Here is a 21,541-nt window from a genome sequence, read left to right on the forward strand (position 1 = left end):
ACAAGCATGGAGTATCTCCAAAAAAAAACACACAAATTTTTACCTAAAAATGGAGCCAAGCTAAGTTAGATGAGGATACTTCAGTATGGTCATTTTGATTCTATTTTCATACATATAGAATAAATATTTATATCTTAAAATCAAATTTGGGAATAAAGCTTATTTTAGTAAAGTAAGTAAGTTTCATGTATTTGTATTATGTATTTTCTTAAGATGGTGATAGATTTTTAGTGTTAATTCTAATCCATTGCATCTTTGTATGCCTGCAACTTTTTAATAAAAAATACTTTAAAAAGAATATCTAGTAGTTTAAAGATTCCATTAACATGTATATATAGAGAGAGATAGATAGGTAATATCAATTTTTATGCTGTATTGGCTTAGTTATATCTTGAGAATCTAATGACTCAATAGTTCAAAGTAACATTTATATGTATGTACTTATTTTTGCAACTAAAATGTGAGCCTATCGTGTGTATGGAAAATGGAAAAACTGTACATTTGGACAATTCTGTGAGATCACACTGGACTCTCGGGTCCTCCCTTCCAACCTATCATACATTTATGTGCACAGACACCTGAAAAAATATTAATCCACAATGTCTCTTTTTTTTGTTTTCATTTTATAAAAATGATTTATTTTACAGGCAGTGGTGAAAAGTAACAGTTCGATATGTAAATATTGATTTCAATCACATAGCAGAGCAATTCTCTAACTTTCTAACATATGGGTAACAAGCTGGAGAGTCATCTGGTTTTTGAAGATAGGCAGATAAAACCAATATGTTCATTTTAAAATACTGTACTACTATATATACACACCCAAACACCCAAACTACTTTGGAGACTCTGAGGGGTAGGATTTAAAAGGGATGTAACCAGACTTCTGGGATGCTACTTTTGGCTTGAATGTGGTTACATGAATGTGTGCACTTTGTGTTAATTCGCCATACTGCACTCCTATAATTTATGCACTTTTCTGCATATGTATTAAATAAAAAGGAAAATGAGGCTTATTATTTTATCTTTATAATGGGAAAAAGTTTATGATTCACTAAAAAGTTTAAAAAAGATTTGCCAGAATAAAATGGTTATGACATCTTTTATGCATAGCAAAATGTTTGGCTTATTTTATGCCCTCAAAAAAAGATTCATTGAATGAATGATGAATGCATAAACTACATAAAAATATGTTCAGTCAAAACATTTACAAGTAAATATAAATACAGCTAACTGCTAATAGTGCTGGGTTAGAGTAGGGCATTATGGTGACTGTTTTCTCTCTTTTTCAAATTTTAAAATACATAATGGACTTTTAATATCATCATGGGTTTATCCAGTCCCACAGGGTACTTCTATGATGGGAATTTATTTCTTGTTTCTGTCAGTTATGCTTCACAGTGTGGTCTGTGGTTGAGCTGTGAGGTAATCCCATGGGCGGGAGGATTATTAAAAACTGTCTTTGCAATGCTTTCCTAAGGTTGACTCATGCCATTGTCTAGCTGAAGAATAATCCTCCTTTGAGTAAAATGCCTGATCCATAAGGCAAGGCTGGCGACCCTTATTCTCCTTTCAAGATGGTAGAACTTTATTGTATTCTAATTCTTCCTTGCTGGGATCTTGTGGGGTTTGTTGACTTTTTTGGGTGCCATTTTTGCTGTTCCTGCTGCCAAAGACATGCATATTTATTTGTGTGTTTGTGTGTTTGTGTGTATATATATATGTACGTATGTATATATATACATATATATGTATATCTATATACATATATATATACACACGTACACACAAATATGCAAAGATGTGCATATTTATTTATTTGTATATATATATATACACACACACACACATGAATAAATAGGCAAAGATGTGCACAAATAAATATGCACATCTTTGCATATTTGTGTGTACGTGTGTATATATACGTATATAGATATACATATATGTATATATATATACACACATGCACAAATAAATATGCAAATTTTATACATTTATGAATATATGTATAAATGTATATGTATAATATATGTATAAATGTATATGTATAAATATATGTATAAAAATATACATATATACACACACAAATAAATTTTGTGTGTACGTGTGTGTATATATATATATACACACACAAATATATATACATATATATATGTATATATAAATATGCACATCTTTGCATATTTATTTGTGTGTATGTGTGTGTATATATGTATATATATATGTGTGTATATATATTTGTGTGTGTATGTATATATATATACATATATATTATTTTATATATATATACATATATATCTAAAAAGGGAAAACATTTCCCATTATAAAATGGAAAAAAGTTTATGATTCACTGTCTTTTGAATTAAATCTTTTAAGTTAAGATATAACAGCCATTCATAACATATGCAAGTCTTCAGTGTCCATTCAATAATCCTGACATATGTATATACCTATGTAACTACCACCCAGATCAAAACATAGAATAATTCTGGTACTGAGAAGACTCCGTGGTACCTCCTCACTACCAGTTACCAACCACCTCCCACCTCCCACTAAAGATAATCTTTTAGAATTCAGAAGCCTTTTATGTTCTTAAACTTCATATAAATAGAAGTAAATGGTACATATTGTATTGTGTCTGCTTTCTTTAACTCATAATTATGTTTATGAGAATTATCCATGTTGTTGCTATGTAATATTCCATTGTATGAATTATGAAAATTGATGATATGACTTGGACTTATTAAAGTCATAGCCAACTAAATGGGAGTTAAGGGACCATGGGGAAAAAGCACTCAAGTCTCAAAGCTCCTGCTCCAAGAACTGTCTGGCAAGCTCAGATGCAGAAATAACTTGCTGTAATCTTAAAACCAGTTTTACCTGGTAACTGCTGAAACCACCTTCCATGCCTCTAATTAGTTCTACCTACCACCAAGTTTCGTTTTACCCACCACTGTCACTCAACAATTACAGTTTGACAGAGCTAGAAAAATTTCTCTAGGCCAATGAACTTTCTTTCAAAACATTTTACAAAATGTTTCTCTGAACCAATAAAATCCCAACCTTTTATTTTGTTCCGTGGACACCCCAAAGACCAGCCAGGTCAGGGTGTATGCTCCAAATTGCAGTTTGTTTTTGTAAATATTTCCAAAGAAATCCTTTGCTTAAGGGAGAACAAAAAGCCAAACTTAACAAATGTTTTCATCCTGGCACATAAGCCTTACCCGAAGCTCATCATAGGTTTGCAGGAGCACACTTCATGTAAGAGCTACTTAATGTGGACATCTTAAGCTTTCCCTCCTTGAAATAATCATGTGGTCCCTTCATCACCACAGTTTAAAAGACAGGACAGATATTCCTCTCTCACCAAGATCATGTTCCCAAACAGTAATGATGGTAAACTAGTTTTATTTTTAGTTTTTTTTTTATTTTATTTTATTTTATTTTTTTTTTAATTGCATTTTAGGTTTTGGGGTACATGTGATGAACATGCAAGATTGTTGCATAGGTACACACAACTGGAGCTTCCAATAGTTGTTAAATCTGTTAAGAAGAATGTGTATTTTAAATAATGGAGGCTGAACAACTCCTTAAAGGATCTCATTATATGTAATAACATATGACTCAAATATGAGGGAAATAGGAAAGTTGAAATTCTCATAGTATTTGTAGAAAAAACTTTGGTGACTATGTGTAAAATAATGAAACTGTACTCAAGTGAGAATGGTTGGCACTGTATGAAACTAATCAGATTAACAAACATTAGGAAAGGAGTTTAACAGCTAAACAGAAATTTGAATTTATACTGCTAAAAAACTGTGCACACATATCTTTTAAATATATGCAAGAAAAATCTAAAAAATGTGTTGTTTGAATTAACTTAATTTACAAAAACTGTCCTAAAAAGTAGAATATCTACTGGAGATATTTTCCCAATAATTAAATATTAACCTCAAATGGGACAAGAGCTGTACTTAAAAATGAGATATACCACTTATAAACTAGACCAGCAGAGGGAGCTCAACATACTTAGCCAGGAAAGACATTGAAGACTCTTCAAAGATTCTTAAGGAGACACATGAATTAGGATAATTATGTAGTTTTATTTTAAATATGAATAATCAGTCATAAACATATTCATTACTGATTACAGATAATCTGAGATTCCATCCTCTCAATTTTAATTGACTGCTTTAGTTGAATTCAATTATTTGTATAAGAACAGAGGTCAGCCTGTGCAACATAGTGAGACTGTCTAAAATAAATAAATAAAAATAAAAAAGGACAGAAGGAAATTATATTCGGTATAAGAAGTGGAAATAAATTTAAAAATATATCAACACATATATTAGTATTTTTGCTGAATTTTAAACACAGCAACAGAATAATGAGATAAAGTTCAGTGTAGAATCTTGATAGTGGACCCTGTAAATAAAACATAACAACTTAACTAAATGGGAGCAAAACATTTATGAGTCTCAGGATAGAAATATACTAACAAGTTCTCATTTTCTTCGTGCCTATGTAGATGGATATCATAATCACAGCCATTCTAGCTGATACCACTACAAATTTATAAATACAGAATCTGATCATTTGAATGGAAATAACAAATATTTTTAAATTTGGAAAAAGAAAAAGAAAAATATCAAGGTGGACATGATTAGGTTTGTTCATTGACACTGCTTGAGACTGTAAAGAAATGAGTGGCAGATGCTTAAAATAATTTCAAAGGGAATGTATAATAATGGAATATGTAGGTAAGGAAAGGGTTGCATGCTGAAGGAGAGAAATAAAACTGAATATGGGTTATCTTGAAGGTATGTTTACAATATTCTGCAAGCTTTTTATAAAATTTTATTCTATAAAGTCTGGCTAAAATTATTTAGGTAGGAAATTAAACTGGTGTAGCCATCTTAAAGATTGTGTAATAGCCATTTTTGTGGTAGACTGCTGAATTATATCATAAAAACAGGCACTTTCAGAAAACTGGCAATCTTTAAGTCTTAATGGAAAGGAAATCTGGCTATGCCCTCTCTTTTTTGCCAAGTTTCTTCCCTCCCTACCTCATGAAGATGGATAAGGCTTTAAATTATTCCAACTATTGCTGTGGAAAGTATTCCGTGGAAATAATCATGCAAAAAATAGAGAAAAGTATATTTCCAGGTTTTTAGGATTATATACATATAGAAATGAAATGAGAACATTGCTAGGGCTAGAAATACAATTTGTGAAGTCTAAATAGAACAAAGCCAGTAGTGATCCCTTCTTCTGTGGATTATATAGATTGAATATGTACAAATGTTGGACATAAATCAGGGCCACATTTTCCCACAAGAACCTAGAATACATCAAAGTCTAAAACAGGATTATAGCTGCTTTAGAGAAGAAAATTGCACCAGGACCACACTGCTTCTAACCAAATTACATGCACCTTCTTTGCTTTTACACTCATATACACACATTCATGTTAACTGATATTGTATCCTATTGAAGATAATTCTATATAATGCCTCCAAATTTAAGTTTGGTTCCTTTCTGCAAATGCTTTATTATAGTTAAGCTATATTAACTTTGAGTAGAACCACAGAGACACTGCTAAATGGCTTAATATTGCATACAAGAGGAAAAAGCACTTGTTTTAAACGATGCCTGTAGAAAACCTCTCCTTGATTCCAACACACACCGCCCCCCCACACGCACTTGCACCGTAATTCATGTAATAATTTGCATATTAAATTGCTTTTCCTTAGAAAATTTACTATTTATTTACTATTCTAAGACAGCTAAAATGAACATAATTCTTAATAGTTTTTGAAAATAATAAATCCTTAAGTATTTTATATTATCTTTTAGTTAATATTAACTGTGAGAAGTATTGCAAACTCTACTTGCTACCTTTAAAAATATAATTCTATCTAATTTAAGACTCATCATGAACACAGTTTCAAAAAAAGTAACTTGGCTGCTAGAAAATTTTATGGATGTTCAGTGGTTTATTTGTCTATTTCTGCATTTTATTACAGTTAAATTGCCCAATAAAAGCTAATGGGGAAAGTGAGATACATGTGCTCTTTAGAAAAAAATTATAAAATTCATGTGTGTTCTCATTGTTCAACACCCGTCTATGAGTGAGAACATGCGGTGTTTGATTTTCTGCCCTTGTGTCAGTTTGCTGAGAATGATGGTTTCCAGGTTCATCCATGTCCCTACAAAGGACACGAACTCATCGTTTTTTATGGCTGCGTAATATTCCATGGTGTATACGTACCACATGGACACAGGGAGGGGGGCACTACACACTGGAGTCTGTTGGGGGGAAATGGGGGAGGGATGGGGGGGTGGGAAGGTGGCGAGAGATAGCATGGGGAGAAATGCCAGATATAGGTGAAGGGGAGGAAGGCAGCAAATCGCACTGCCATGTGTGTACCTATGCAACAATCTTGCATGTTCTTCACATGTACCCCAAAACCTGACATGCAATTAAAAAAATTATAAAATTCAAGACAGAAGAAATTTGGTCTGTAATGACAATTTTTATGTTTTTCAGGTTTTAATAACTTTTCAAATACAGTTGATAAAATCTCTAAGTATAATGTTTTGGCAAATACTGTGTTCATTGGGAAAAATAATCAAATTGAATATTTAAAATAACATAAATCTGTAAGTGAGGTACAGAGTAAACATGTAAGTATTTACTACTCTGCTTATGTCTGAATATTAAAGAGTATTGGAAAAAATAAAGGATATGGTGACATTTTAGCTGTAAATTGAGGTTTAATATTAGATTGGTAAATTGGAAACTCAATGTTGTTTTCACTTATATTAATATATTCTAATATACCATCTCTAACTGAAACGTTATTACCTGCAGGTGATCATAATTTAATTATACTATCAATTTTACTCTTAAAATCTCGTTATATTAATTTGTGTTCTAAATTTCGTAAAATGAGCAGAAGAGTTGCCATTAATGCAATTACAGATTACTATAGTGTGAAACTTGTTGCAAAGTAAAATGCCTACCATGGTCGTCTCTGCAATAGAGCCAAAGCTGTTGATGAATATGTTGCATGTGACATTAACTGGAGGGCCTGAAAAAGATATTAAAACATAAAGGCTGTTTAGAGACTTATCTAAAACACTTCCAAATAATCCCTTGAATTGCATTATTAGTGCATATATATATATACACACACACACACACACACACACACACACACACAGATGCTCAAAATTGAAGGCAATAATTCTGTAAAACAATCTGTATCAAGAATCACAAGGAACACTAATGATGATCATTTTTTAGCTGCTCTTGTCTTATTTTAAAAATCTAGATATCTCTAATGGCTCTGTAAATGACTGATGCAGTAAGTCCAATATCTGAGCTCCTTCAGGGATAGTTTCTATTGATTTTTTTCTCCTATGCACAGGCTATAATTTTTTATTTCTTTGCATGTCTCATATTTTTGATTAGAAACCATATACTTTAGATAACTTAATGTGAAAACTCTGGAAACCAGACCTTCCCACCTCCAACCCACAGTTTGTTGTTACTGGTTTTTCTTGCAGTTGTTGTTTGTTCCTTAGTGACTTACCTGGACTAATATATGGTAAAATTTTCATTTCCCTAGAATGCACAGCCACTGAAATCTCTGTTTAGTGAGCTTAGTCATCAACTAATATTTGGTTAGCAATTTCTTTAAAGCCTGGAGCCAGTACATCTTCCATTCTTGCCAAGGGTCTTCCATGGGTTTGGAGGCATGTCTTCAATGCTCAGGCAGTTTACAACTCTACCTTAGCCTTCATTTCCTGCTTGCACAGGGCCTGAGGTCCACCAGAGGAGAGATAGTGGGACTTTCTGAGGACTTTCCTGGATATGCACACAGCCCTATACACATATGTAAACTCTACATTGCAAGGATATGTTAGAGCTTCTCAGAGCTGCCTAAGAACATTGAATTTTCCAGGTCCTTTAAAATTGTTGTTCATGTTCTTATTTGTCCAAACTAGTGTCCACAGCCTTAGGAAGTCACAATGTTAAACAATCTTCTGATTATTTTCCACAAATGCCCTAGAGATAGACTTTTTTTCCCACCAAGTGAGTGCTCAGTCAAGTCAAATAATGAAAAGCCCTTTGAGTGAGGCTTTTCCAGGAAGCTACTAGACACACAGGTAGAACAGTGACAAAGCTCTGGGGATGGACCTTCTGAGGAACTCCAAACCTGGTCAGCCAGCTCCAGTGGTTTTACAACTTCTATTGTTTAGAGGCTGTTGGATTTCAAGGCTGCTGTGGAACTAGAAAGGTAGGCCAAATTGATATGCCTCTGTCTTGCAGAACATCATCAGTTTTTCTTGAATAAACACTCTTCAGGTTGTTGTGAGCTTTTGATCAATTTTAAGAGTTCTAAAAGTTAATCTTGACAATTTTGCCAGTGCTTTTTCTGTTCTTTTGGAGAGGTGAACTTAATAGAGTTTCTTACTCCTCCATTCTGGAAATTTCTTATTAATGCCTGATTTAGTATTCATTGTAAATCCAAGGATTTTTATTTTTGTAAGGCCCACTTATTCATTCCTTTACTAAATATCCAAAACCTTTGCATACAAAATTGAGGAAGACACAAAGAGATTTTCATCTATCAGAGAAGAAGGAGCAGAAATCAGTAAATTGTTATACTTTAGGTTCTGGGGTACATGTGCAGGTAATGCAGGGTTGCTGCATAGGTGCATATATAACCAGGTAGTTTGCTGCCTCTATTCCCCCTGCATCTATATCTGGCATTTCTCCCCATGTTATCCTTCCCTACCATCCCCACCCGCCAATGTCCTTCCCCTAGGCCCCCCAAACAGCCCCCAGTGTGTGATGCTCCTCTCCCTGAGTCCACATGTTCTCATTGTTCAACACCCACCTATGAGTGAGAACATGCGGTGTTTGATTTTCTGTTCTTGTGTCAGTCTGCTGAAAATTATGGTTTCCAGATTCATCCAAGTCCCTACAAAGGACATGAACTCATTGTTTTTTATGGCTGCCTAGTAGTCCATGGTGTATATGTGCCACATTTTTTTTGTCCAGTCTATCATTGATGGGCATTTGGGTTGGTTTCAGGTCTTTGCTATTGTACACTCTGCCGCAAGAACATGCCTGTGCATGTGTCTTTATAATAGAATACTTTATAATCCTTTGGGTATATATCCAGTAATAGGATTGCTGGGTCAAATGGAATTTCTATTTCCAGATCCTTGAGGAATCGCCACACTATCTTCGACAATGGTTGAACTAATTTACACTCACACCAACAGTGTAAAAGTGTTCCTATGTCTCCACATCCTCTCCAGCATCTGTCTCCAGATTTTTTAATGATCACCATTCTAACTGGCACGAGATGATACCTCAATGTGGTTTGATTTGCATTTCTCTAATAACCAGTGATGATGAGCATTTTTTCATATGTTTGTTGGCCTCATGTATGTCTTCTCTTGAGAAGTTTCTGTTCATCTCCTTCACCCACTTTTGAATGGGTTTGTTTGTTTTTTCTTGTATCTCTGTTTTAGTTCTTTGTAAATTCTGGATATTAGCCCTTTGTCAAATGGGTAGATTGCAAAAACTTTTTTCCCATTTTGTTGGTTGCTGATTTGCTCTAATGATTGTTTCTTTTGCTGTACAGAGCTCTGAATTTTAATTAGATCCCATTTGTCTATCTTGGCTTTTATTTCCATTGCTTTTGGTGTTTTAGTCATGAAGTTCTTGCCTATGCCTATGTCCTGGATGGTTTTGACTATGTTTTCTTCTAGAGTTTTTTTATGTTTAAATCTTTAGTTCATCTGGGATTAATTTTAGTGTAAGTTGTCAAGAAGGGGTCCAGTTTCTGCTTTCTGCACATTGCTAGCCTATTTTCACAACATCATTTATTAAACATGGACTCCTTTCCCCATTGCTTGTTTTTGTCAGGTTTGTCAAAATCAGAGGGTTGTGGATGTGTGGTGTTGCTTCCGAGGCCTCTGTTCTGTTCCATTGGTCTATGTCTCTGTTTTGGTACCAGTACCATGCTGTTTTGATTACTGTAGGCTTGTAGTATAATTTGAAGTCTGGCAGTGTGATGCTTGTGACTTTGTTCTTTTTGATTAGGATTGTCTTGGCTATGTGGGCTCTCTTGTGGTTCCATATGAAGTTTAAAATGGTTTTTTCTAGTTCTGTAAAGAAGGTCATTGGTAGCTTGGTGGGGATAGCATTGATTCTACAAATTACTTTGGGCAGTATGACCATTTTCACGATATTGATTCTTCCTAACCATGAGCATGGAATGTTTGTCCATCTGTTTATGTCTTCCCTTATTTCCTTGAGCAGTGATTTATAGTTCTCCTTGAAGAGGTCCTTTACATCCTTTGTTTGTTGTATTCCTAGGTATTTTATTCTCTTGGCAGCAATGGTGAATGGGAGTTCACTCATGATTTGGCTCTCTGTTAGTCTGTTATTGGTATATAGGAATGCTTTTGATTTCTGCACAAGCAATTTCTTGTGATTTTTGTATCCCGAGACTTTGATGAAGTTGCTTATCAGTTTGAGGAGATTTTGGGCTGAGACGATGGGGTCTTCTAAATATACAATCATGTCATCTGCAAATAGAGACAGTTTGACTTCCTCCTTTTCTAATTGAATATGCTTTATTTCTTTTTCTAGCCTGATTGCTCTGGCTAGAACTTCCAATACCATATTGAATGGGAGTGGTGAGAGCGGACATCCTTGTCTAGTGCCTGATTTCAAAGGGAATGCTTCCAGCTTTTGCCTGTTCAGTATTATATTGGCTCAGGGTTTGTCATAAATAGCTTTTATTATTTTGAGATACTTTCATGAAGGGCTGTTGAATTTTGTCAAAGGCCTTCTCTGCATCTATTGAGATAATCATGTGGTTTTTGTCTCTGGTTCTGTTTATATGATGTATTGCATTTATGGACTTGCATATGTTGAACCAACCTTGCATCCCGGGGATGAAGCCTACTTGATTGTGATGAAATATCTTTTTGATGTACTGTTGCATTTGGTTTGCCAGTATTTTATTGAAGATTTTTGCATCTATGTTCATCATGGATATTGGCCTGAAGTTTTCTTTTTCAGTTGAGTCTCTGCCTGGTTTTGGTATCAGGATGATGTTGGTCTCATAAAATGAGTTAGGGAGGATTCCCTCTTTTTGAATTGTTTGATATAGTTTAAGAAGAAGGAAACCAGTTCCTCCTTGTACATCTGGAAGAATTTGGCTGTGAACCCATCTGGACCTGGACTTTTTTTGGTTGGTAGGCTATTGACTGCTGCCTCAACTTCAGTCCTTGTTATTGGTCTATTCAGAGTTTCAACTTCTTCCTGGGTTAGTCTTGGTAGAGTGCAAGTGTCCTGGAATTTATCCATTTTTTCCAGTTTTACTGGTTTGTGTGCATAGAGTTGATTCTAGTAATCTCTGATGGTAGTTTGTATTTCTGTGGAATTAGTGGTGATATCCCCTTTATCACTTTTTTATTGCATCTATTTGATTCTTCTCTCTTTTCTTTTTTATTAATCTGGCTAGTGGTCTGTCTAGTTTGTTGATCTTTTCAAAAAACCAGCTCCTGGATTTACTGATTTTTGAAGGGTTTTTTTGTCTCTATCTCCTTCAGTTTGGCTCTGATCTTAGTCACTTCTTGTTTTCTGCTAGCTTTTGAGTTCTTTTTGATCTAGTTCCTCTAAGGCTTTCAATTTAGATTGTAGGGTGTTGATTTTAGATCTTTCCTTGTTTCTCATGTGGCAATTTATTGCTATAAATTTCCCTCTAGACACTGCTTTAAAGGTGTCCCAGAGATTCTGGTAAGTTGTGTCTTCATTCAAGTTGGTTTCAAAAAACATCTTTATTTCTGCCTTCATTTCATGGTTTATCCAGTCAACACTCAGAAGCAAGTTGTTCAGTTTCCAAGTAGTTGTGCAGATTTGAGTCCGTTTCTTAATCCTTCATTCTAATCTAATTGTGCTGTGGTCTGATAGACTGTTCGTTATGATTTCCATTCTTTTGCATTTGCTGAGGAGTGATTTGCTTCGAATTATGTGGTCAATTTTAGAGTAAGTGCAATGTGGTGCTGTGAAGAATGTATATTCTGTGGATTTGGGGTGGAGCATTCTGTAGATGTCTATTACGTCCCCTTGGCCAGCTCTGCATTCAAGTCCTGGATGTCCTTTTTAATTTTCTCTCTCATTGATCTGTCTAATATTGATAGTGGAATATTGAAGTCTCCCACTATTATTGTGTTGGAGTCTAAATCTCATTTTAGGTTGTTAAGAGCTTGCTTTATGCATCTGGATGCTCCTGTGTTGGGTACGTATATATTTAGGATAGTTAGCTCTTCTTGTTGGCTTGATCCTTTTACCATTTTTTAATGCCCTTCTTTATCTCTTTTGATCTTTGTTGTTTTGAAGTCCATTTTATCAGAGACTAGGATTACAACCCCTACTTTTTTTTTGTTCTCCATTTGCTTGGTAAATCTTCTTCCATCCCTTTACTTTGAGTCTATGTGTTTCTTTGTACATGAGATGGGTTTCCTGAATACAGCATCCTGATGGGTCTTGACTTTTTATCCAGTTTGCCAGTCTGTGTCTTTTGATTGGTGTGTTTAGGCCATTTACATTCAATGTTAATATTGTTATGTGTGAACTTGATCCTGCCATTTTGTTACTGGCTGGTTTTCTCGCCCATTAGTTGACTCAGTTTCTTCATTGCATTTTTGGTCTTTGCCATTTCATGTGCTTTTGCAGTGACTGGTATTGTTCCTTTCTGTGTTTAGTGTTTCTTTCAGGAGCTCTTGTAAGGCAGGTCTGGTGGTGATGAAATATCTCAGTAATTGCTTGCATGTAAAGGATTTTATTTCTCCTTCACTTGTGAAGCTTAGTTTGGCTGGATATGAGATTCTGGGTTGAAAGTTCTTTTCTTTAAGGATGTTGAATATTGATCGGCCCCATTTGTTTCTAGCTTGTAGGGTTTCTGCTGAGAGATCCACCGTGAGTCTGATTGACTTCCATTTGTGGGTGACCTGACCTTTCTCTCTGGCTGCCCTTAGCATTTTTTCCTTCATTTCAACTCTAGTGAATCCGAGGATTATATGCCGTAGGTTCACTCTTCTTGATGAATATCTTTGTGGAGTTCTCTGTATGTCTTGGATTTGAATGTTGGACTGCCTTACTAGGCTGGGGAAGTTCTCCTGGTTAATATCCTGGAGAATGTTTTCCAGCTTGGATTCATTCTCACAGTCATATTCAGGTATACCAGTCAAGTGCAGATCAGATCATTTCATATAATCCCATGTTTCTTGGAGGCTTTGTTCATTTCTTTTCACTCATTTTCCTCTGGTCTTGTCTTATCTTTTTATTTCATTGAGTTGATCTTCAATCTCTGATATCCTTTTTTTTCTGCTTGATAGATTCAGCTATTAAAACCTGTGTTTGTTTCACTTAGTTCTCGTGCTGTGTTTTTCAACTCCATCCAGTCATTTATGTTCTTCTCTAAGCTGGTTATTCTAGTTAGCATTTTGTCTAATCTTTTTCAAGGTTTTTAGTTTCTTTTCATTGGGTTAGAATATGTTCCTTTAGCTAAGAAAAGTTTGTTATTACCCACCTTCTGAAGCCTGTTTCTGTCAATTTGTTGCACTCTTTCTTGGTCATGTTGTGGTTCTGTGTTGACGAGGAGTTGCGATCCCTTGAAGGAGAAAGGGCATTCTGGTCTTTGTTGGTTTCATCTTTTTAGTGCTGTTTTTTGTTTGTTTGTTTGTTTGTTTGTTTGTTGTTTGTTTTTTTCCCCATCTTCATGGATTTATCTAGCTCTGATCTCAGGGAGCTGCTTGGTGAGGTCACTTGTCTGCCTGTCGAGGCACTGCTGGGTGTCCAGGGACTCCATCAGGTTGCTAGGTAGGCTTCCTGTGTCTTTTTGTTTACACTGGGAGGTTAGGCCTACCTCTTCTGCTGACCTGGAGGCACTGCTGGGTGGTGAAGAACACCACCCTATTGCTACATAGGCTTCCTGTGTTTTTTGTTAAAACATGAAGCCTAGTCCTGCCTCTTTCATGGTGGGTTGTGCCTTTCCTCTGCAGAACTGGATCATTTAGCGTTCAGCTCAGACTGAGGCACTGGCTACATAACGGGCTAGAGTTAGTGCTTCAGCCCTTTGGGGTTTGTAGGGAGGGTAGGGACCTGCCCTGCTGCACCATCTGTCTCCCTGCTTTCAGCTCCTTTTCTCTCTGGTCATGGAGGAGGGGCCCACCCAGCTGCTCAGTCTGTCTTCCAGCCTTTGGCTCCCTCTCTCTCTGTGCAGTGGGAGTGAGTGATAGCTCAGTCTGCAGGTTCTCCTGGTTGGCTTATGCATTTGCTTAGGTCTGTGTGACAATCTGGAACACCATCCTAGATTGTTATTCAACTCTGTGCTTGTAATTTCCAGCACTTGACTGGCAAAGATCACCTGTTCTGTGGATTGCTGAGGCTTTGAGGGAAGCAGTGTATCTGGACCGGGTGTCAGAGGGAGAGCCTCTGACTCACCAGACAGATTCACTTTCTGGGTGAAACAGCACCCCTCCCTGCCTTAGTCTGCCCTGTGTGGGCTTTGCGCTCCATCTGACCAGACCCATTGAAATGCACCTGGTATCTCAGTTGGAGCTAGGAGATCTCACAGTTTCTGCATCTCTCTTGCTGGGTGTTGTGCACTGGAGTTGTGTGTATTCAGCCATCTCAAGACCATCTCTGTTGCACATTTCTTGATGCCAAGTACTACATTGGTTGATTGATAGATATTTAATCCACAGTAACTCTGAGAGAAAGTAATATGTCATAATTTATATTTTAGGGAATTAAAGCACAGTGAGCATACATAAGATGTCAGTAGGTAGCACATTTAGAACGTGAACCATTGTTCTGATTCTAAAACTCATTCTTTTCCCACCATCTTGTTTCATGACATTCAAAACATTTCATTATCTGGCCACAAACTTTGTCATTAGGCAGATACCTATATAAATAGAAAATAAAATTACTGTGTGTTAGGGGTTAAAATAGCTCTAAGTGAGCTACACTTTACCTAAATTAGTCACATACAGAAACTGATATCTAAGTCTAATATCCTTTTTTATTTTTTTACCCAAACATAATTTAGGAGTAAAATGATTTTACAAGGTTTGCTACAAAAATGCGTAATATCCCCTTGCCTTATTTCTGTTTCTCTCTTTTCGGAGATAATTACTTCAATTCATTTAATCAGTTCTTTGGATATTTACCTCATTTTCTCTACATAATATGTTTTTTCTTTTAGTCACATCTTCTGATGCCCACAAAGAAGATAAAGATTTAGCATTTTTTTCATACATCATCCCTATCTCAACTAATACAAGCATTTTTTTCTGTCCTCCCACTACCCAATATTTCTGTATGAAAAAAGGCTTAGTATTTTTTGTTAGATCCATATTCACTTTTTACATTAATGTTACAAGGTAGTTATTAACCCCAGCCAAACAAGATACTGTATTATGCTTTTTCCTTTCCTGCAAAATATTTTCCTGAGATTGGCAATTGCTTTATATATAATGTTTCACATAGCTTTCTCCATATGAATTATTAACTATTGAAAAGCCCTGAAATATCTGAGTTATGATTTAGTATGTCAAGATCCATCAGGGTTTCTATGAACTAACTTCCTCTGGATTTACAATTGAGAATGTTTTGCTCTGGTTCAAAGCAATCATTCTAGGACCTCCCAATCATACTGGAAATTACTTCTATAGCTTTCTTTTGTGGAATCCTCTTTCATGGTCTCATACTTCTTTCTTAGTTTATTTCTTCATTTTAGTGGAACATATCAGTAATGTTTTGACAAATGCTGCATAAGTCTATTAAGCTTTTGAGAGAGTCCTTGTCCACAAATGTCTATGTTTTTGCATTCACACTTACACTTAGTGTATAGCTAGATTTGGTAGAAACTTTTAGGCTGAAAATGTTATTTTCTTACAAATGTTGAAGATTTTTGTTATTATATTCTATAATTCAGCATTGCTACTGAAAAGTCCAAAACCATTTTGTAGGTGACCTGTGTTTCTTTCTGAAAAATAAATAAGATGTTTTATTTGTCCCAATATTTTTAAAAAACTATTTTATTAGTTAGAATGGTCTGAAATATCATTTGAGGTTGCAATTCACATTTATTTGATTACTGGGGTTCATGATTTTCATCTTAATTTGCTTTTCCACTTATTCTCTAGTGGCTATTTATCTTGCTGGATTAAGGTAGAGGAAAAATCAATAAAATTATTTAAAAATAACGTCTAGGTTTCATAGGCCTCTAAATCCTATGCTGCACTTTGAAATCACCTGGAGATCTTTACAAAAGATAGATGCCTAATTCTCATCTTCTTCAGTTGGTATGGCATGCAACCAAGGCATCAGTTGCATTTTTTTAAGTTCCTAGCTCATTGCAATGTGCAAGAATGTTTGGAAACCACTGATATAAGGAATTACAGACTAGGAAATATCTGGGGACATTATACTACAGGGCTAACAGAGATTTTCTTAGAAATAGAAAAATACAGAGACAAAAGTCAGGGCTTGGCAGCATGGAAAATTCAAGGCTATTAATTTTGGTAGAAGAGTTGCCTGTTATAAATTTGATGAACACTGGTAATAAAACAAAGTAGATGCTATGTACTTAGAAAAGGCCTAAAGTTTACTAAACATGGGAATGTCTACAACATAAAATTCAACCAGATCCAGAAGTTAAATTGTTTTAAATATAAAAGATGAACATGTAATAATAAGAACCTTAGAAAAGACCTGAGTCCTAAAGGTGCTGTATTTAGTTACTAAAAAACATTGTAAAATATCTTGACTGCTTATTTCTAAATGTTTACAAATTTCTAAAATTTGTGAGATGAGACCAGTGTCTTATATGCCAATATGTGAGAGAAGAGAAAGCATAGTTTATTCCATGATTTTTCAAAAATCCCATCATAAAAGAAGTATGAGGTTACAACTGTCAGAAGATAATTTGTTTTCTTAATGTGAGCCTAATATGAACTCTGAAAAGTATATGTAGGCTAAATGGCATCATTAAAAACTAAAACCAAAGTTTCATATTTTGTAGGTTATTCTTTTTTTCCCCAGACAATGCTAAAATCCTACTATTTTCTTTTGCTTGGCATAGCAATATGAATCTGGTTGTTATTACTTGGCTTGAGATAAATTCTGTCATGTTCTATTGACTCATACCCTCTCAATAAAAGAAAAACGTAAGAACATCAGTATTGGGTTAATTCACCTGCAAATAAAATGCTGGTGGGGTACACCCATATTGGAGGATCATGGCCCAGGAAGAAGCTTCTACAAGAATGCTGCTAGCTCCATCTATCTGATTGGGATATTTTTGGCTGAAACTGGAATAAATAAAAGAGTGAGGAGATCATTTATCTTATTTTAGTTTTGCAAGGGAAAGAGTCTTTATTTCTTCGATTTTAATTTGCCACTGGCATTGAATAAAAGATGAGGCATTCTCTATAATATTTGTGTCTCATCTTTTAAATTTAATTATTTTCTATATGTTTATGAATAACAGTGGTGAAAAATAAAATGAAGGCAAAAATTCAGTATGGACTTCATGGTTCTGAAGTTAGTGACATGTGTTCTGATACATTTCAGTGTCCCTTGGGAGAAAGTGCTGTGTGGCACATCCTAATGCCTCCAGGAAGGTTCTGAAAGGAGCAGTGTTAGCTACTGTCTTTGGAGGAAGAAACCTCTGATATTTTTGTTTTCTTTCAAAAATATGGTGCTGATATCCCTCATTGACCAGAGGCTCGAATAGTAAGGCAAATGGATAAAATAAATAGCATGTTTCCACAGAAGAATAATGGTCAAAGAACTGACTAATTTAGGCTTTTGCTAATAGTTGGGAACATAATGCCTCATTGTATTTGAAACAGACTCCAGCCTCAGCCTCCATAACATTCTTCCAACAACAAGCAGAAAGCTAGACAGCACTGGCTTGGGTTTTATTTTTGCAGCCAGTTAATTTTGCATCGGGTCTACAGAGTCCTTACAGCTTTTGATTGCTCCAGTTGTAGAGATTTGAAATGGGGTGCCCGGTTTCCTCTCATTTTTCCTTCAGTCTATCTAGCATGCATTTTACACATATTGGAGGATTCCTATGCATTGTTTTTCCCTGTTGCAAGGAGGCCTTCTCATTGGTCTAACTTAAATGGATGGGGTTCACTTAACAAAAGCAAGAAGAAAAACAGAGAAACAGGTGTCTCAACACATTTGGATAGTTTCTTTGGAGTGTGTGCATGTGTTTGTGTGTGTGTGTGTGTGTGTGTGTGTGTGTGTGTGTGTCTTGGTGAAAGTGGAGGCTGCATTTTCACCAAGCCTTTTCATAATCAAGTTAGCTTTGCTAACCTATGGCCTTGCACCCAGCAGAATAGTCCTTCCTAATAAAAGGGTGATGCTCTGTAATGATTCTCTATAAGTTACCTTGTGTTGGGAAATTCTGTTCAGGTTTAGTTTGATCTTCCATGGTGGACACGTCTATTCCATATGTAAGAGGCATTACATGTGTTTTCTAGAGTTTGGGATTTGAAGCCTTTCCACAGTCCTTGTCCTCTGAGATGGCTGTTGAGCTCTGCTCAGCTGTCATAGCTGAATTCTTTCTTTTTGCACTGAACACTGGGCAGCCTCACCATGTTGCCAATGTGCTTCTGGGGCTCCTGTGACTGCCTTTGGATGCTGTGCATAAAGGCAGAGTGCCTTTGCAGGTATGTGCACCCCTTGCAAGCCGGAGCTGAGAACCCTGTGGGGTGATCCTGCCTTCTCTTGGGGGGTCAGGGAGGGGAGTGCCTATTTTTAATCTTGTCCATTTGTTGCACAATGGAAATCACTGTGATTTGTACATATACTTTAGGGAAATTTTACCACTGTCTAATGTATGAAATAATACTGTTGATTCCAGATTTGTTTAATAAAACTTTGTATCTTAAAAAAAAAATAAGCAGAAAGTCCTTTCTAAAAGTGAAAAGTCACCTAGTTTCAAAACCTAAATCTCATGTGCAAGTAACTCACAGTGGTTTCATTTCTAAACTTGATTCCCCTTCTGGTTATAACATGTTCCTTGCTTGGATATTAGAACATAAAAAAATACAATTTGGTTCCCATTTGACTATTTATTTGTGTATATATTTTCTTCTTCGGCAGAAAGAAGGGTGAATGAATTTGGACATCAACTCCTAAATCCATATTTCAAAACTGTAGTAGCCGCTTATTTGAAACACAGATAGATGCACATGCATAAATAAGAATAATTTAAAAATATTCAAATTAAGAACAATTTGGAAATAAAAATTATTTAAGATCATGGAGTTTCTTCAATGTAATAACAAGGTATTTGGGACTTACTTTACGGAAGCTTTGGAACCATAACAGATTGTTGATCGTGGAAGTGTAGGAACTAACATGACTCTGTGAATGTTTGCATGAATAAGCAAAAGCATAGAGACAGAGCAAAAAGAAATTTATTATAATAGTCTGGGGTGGGGACCTGACACCCAAGGACAATGACAGTCCTTGGAGGTAGATTACAAAGACTGAAATAGATACAGCAACATAATGTTTTAAAGGTACCACCTTCCACCCCTTTGGTTTCCGGTCCATATCAGATTAGTGCAGCAGTCTTGGGGAGGTCTTTCCTATCCTTGCTATGACATAGGTATTCAAAAATTGTGTAGAGAATGAAGCTCAGAGAAGACCATAAATCTTCTAGTGCCTTTACAGAGAGCACCTGTTTACCAGTTCTTGGTCAATCTGCTACTTCTCTGTGCCAATGCAAAAACTGTTATATCCATTCAATACACTCCTATGTTAAGCAACAGAGCAAATAACTGCTATAGCATCCATATGGCAAATTGTGCTTTTAATTTGTTCACTACTTTAGGCATCATCCTTAAAAGCAAATGACAGTCGTTGCAGATGTTTTAAGCAGTAGGTTTTCTTTTAGATGTTTTTTAAAAAAATAGGAGATGGCCTTGAAGTTTAAGAAATGAAGTGATAGTAGAATAGCAAAGTATAATGCAAAATCTTGGTAACAATATTATTGTTATTGATATTGGGGAAAAATCCTTCACTAGGCAAATCTAGAGCAAGTAAGAAAACAAACAGACAACTCAGATGTTCATAAAAATGACTCAGGAAGTTTTCAGGTCATGTTGTATTAACGTTTTATCCTTTTTAAAGACACAGAATGTAATTGAAAGATTAAATTTCAAAATAATTCCAAATAGGGACTTGTTTTATTTTAGACAAATGCACACACATGTAACGAGGAAACATGTTATTTTACTTTTTATTCACAAAGCATATTTGATGTCTTAAAATCCAGATTTTAAATGATTTGTTAGGTGCTTTAAGCAGGTTTGTAAATTATGGCACAGAAGCAGACTCCTGTTTGTTCTTTCCCTTTTTCTTTCCCTTCCCTTCTCTTTTCTTCCCCAAAATGCTTCCCTAAAGCCATTCATTTGGGCAGTGCAAAATAGCCTTAAATGCTGGGGTGGCTGAGGGGTTTCTAGTAACCTAGGGTTGGAGAGAACAACATTGTGGAGAAGTGTCACATGCAGAAAATGTTGGAGGCCCGGTGCGAGAGGAGGATGTGCCCATGACAGGGAAGCCTGGTGTTGGGTGTGAGAACCATAGAAGGGCAAGGCGTGTATTCCCTTGGGCCATCCTAGCTTGCAGAGCTGGAGCCTGAACAGGGACCTACACAGGAGACGAATCTGAGGAAGGCGTCAGAGTCCCACCAGGGTGAGGAGGGTACTTGTATAAAAGAAGGATTATCAGGAAACAAGGCAGATTCATTACATATTGATTAAATAAGTAATTATACCGAGGATAATGGGAGCCGTGTTTCTTGCTGTATAGAAGAGGGAGTTAAAATACGGAAACTTAGTAACTACATAATCAGTGTGAATTTATGGTTTTCAATGGATACAGAAGTATAGACGAAAAGTGGTGTGTAAATGTATATGTGTGTATGTGCGCATGCATGTGTGTGTATTTATTTATGCTTATGTGTGTGGGTATATATAGACATATCCTGGCAGGCACCAACTTAATCAAGTGATTAAAGTAAACAAAACCAGTAATGGCAAAATTTCACGTGGTCCACCATCCAATAGAACACAATCAACACATATCATCATTTCTGTAATATCTCTGCTAAGATGCACTACCTAATTTGAATCATGAGGAAGCATCAGACAAACACAAAGTGAAGTACATTCCACTAAGTAGTTGAATAAGAATATTTTTTAAATGTCAAGACTGTGACAGTCATTGAAAGAATAAAGTGCTGGCTCAGACCAAAGGAGATAATGAGAAATGGCAAATAAAATCTTACGTCATTCTGAACTGAAACCTTTTATAATACATCATCGGCTAATAGATGAAATTTGAATAAAGATCAGCAAATTAGATAGTAGCAATATATTCAACTACTTTTCTTGTTTTAATGGTTAGATT

At 35.6% G+C, this 21,541-nt stretch overlaps 1 protein-coding gene across 2 annotated transcripts in view; it reads right to left on the reverse strand.

Moving 5' to 3' along the window:
• The window catches only part of GLRA3 (glycine receptor alpha 3), a 201,136-nt gene that overhangs the window by 120,683 nt on the left and 58,912 nt on the right, over positions 1–21,541 (reverse strand). For both annotated transcript variants that reach the window (XM_010344432.2, XM_003933869.4), the window contains exon 3: positions 7,027–7,094. In XM_010344432.2, the coding sequence (XP_010342734.1) occupies positions 7,027–7,094 (68 nt within the window). The remainder of the gene's footprint in view (positions 1–7,026; positions 7,095–21,541) is intronic.

Source organism: Saimiri boliviensis, chromosome 3, assembly GCF_048565385.1.
Source record: "Saimiri boliviensis isolate mSaiBol1 chromosome 3, mSaiBol1.pri, whole genome shotgun sequence".
NCBI lineage: Eukaryota > Metazoa > Chordata > Mammalia > Primates > Cebidae > Saimiri > Saimiri boliviensis.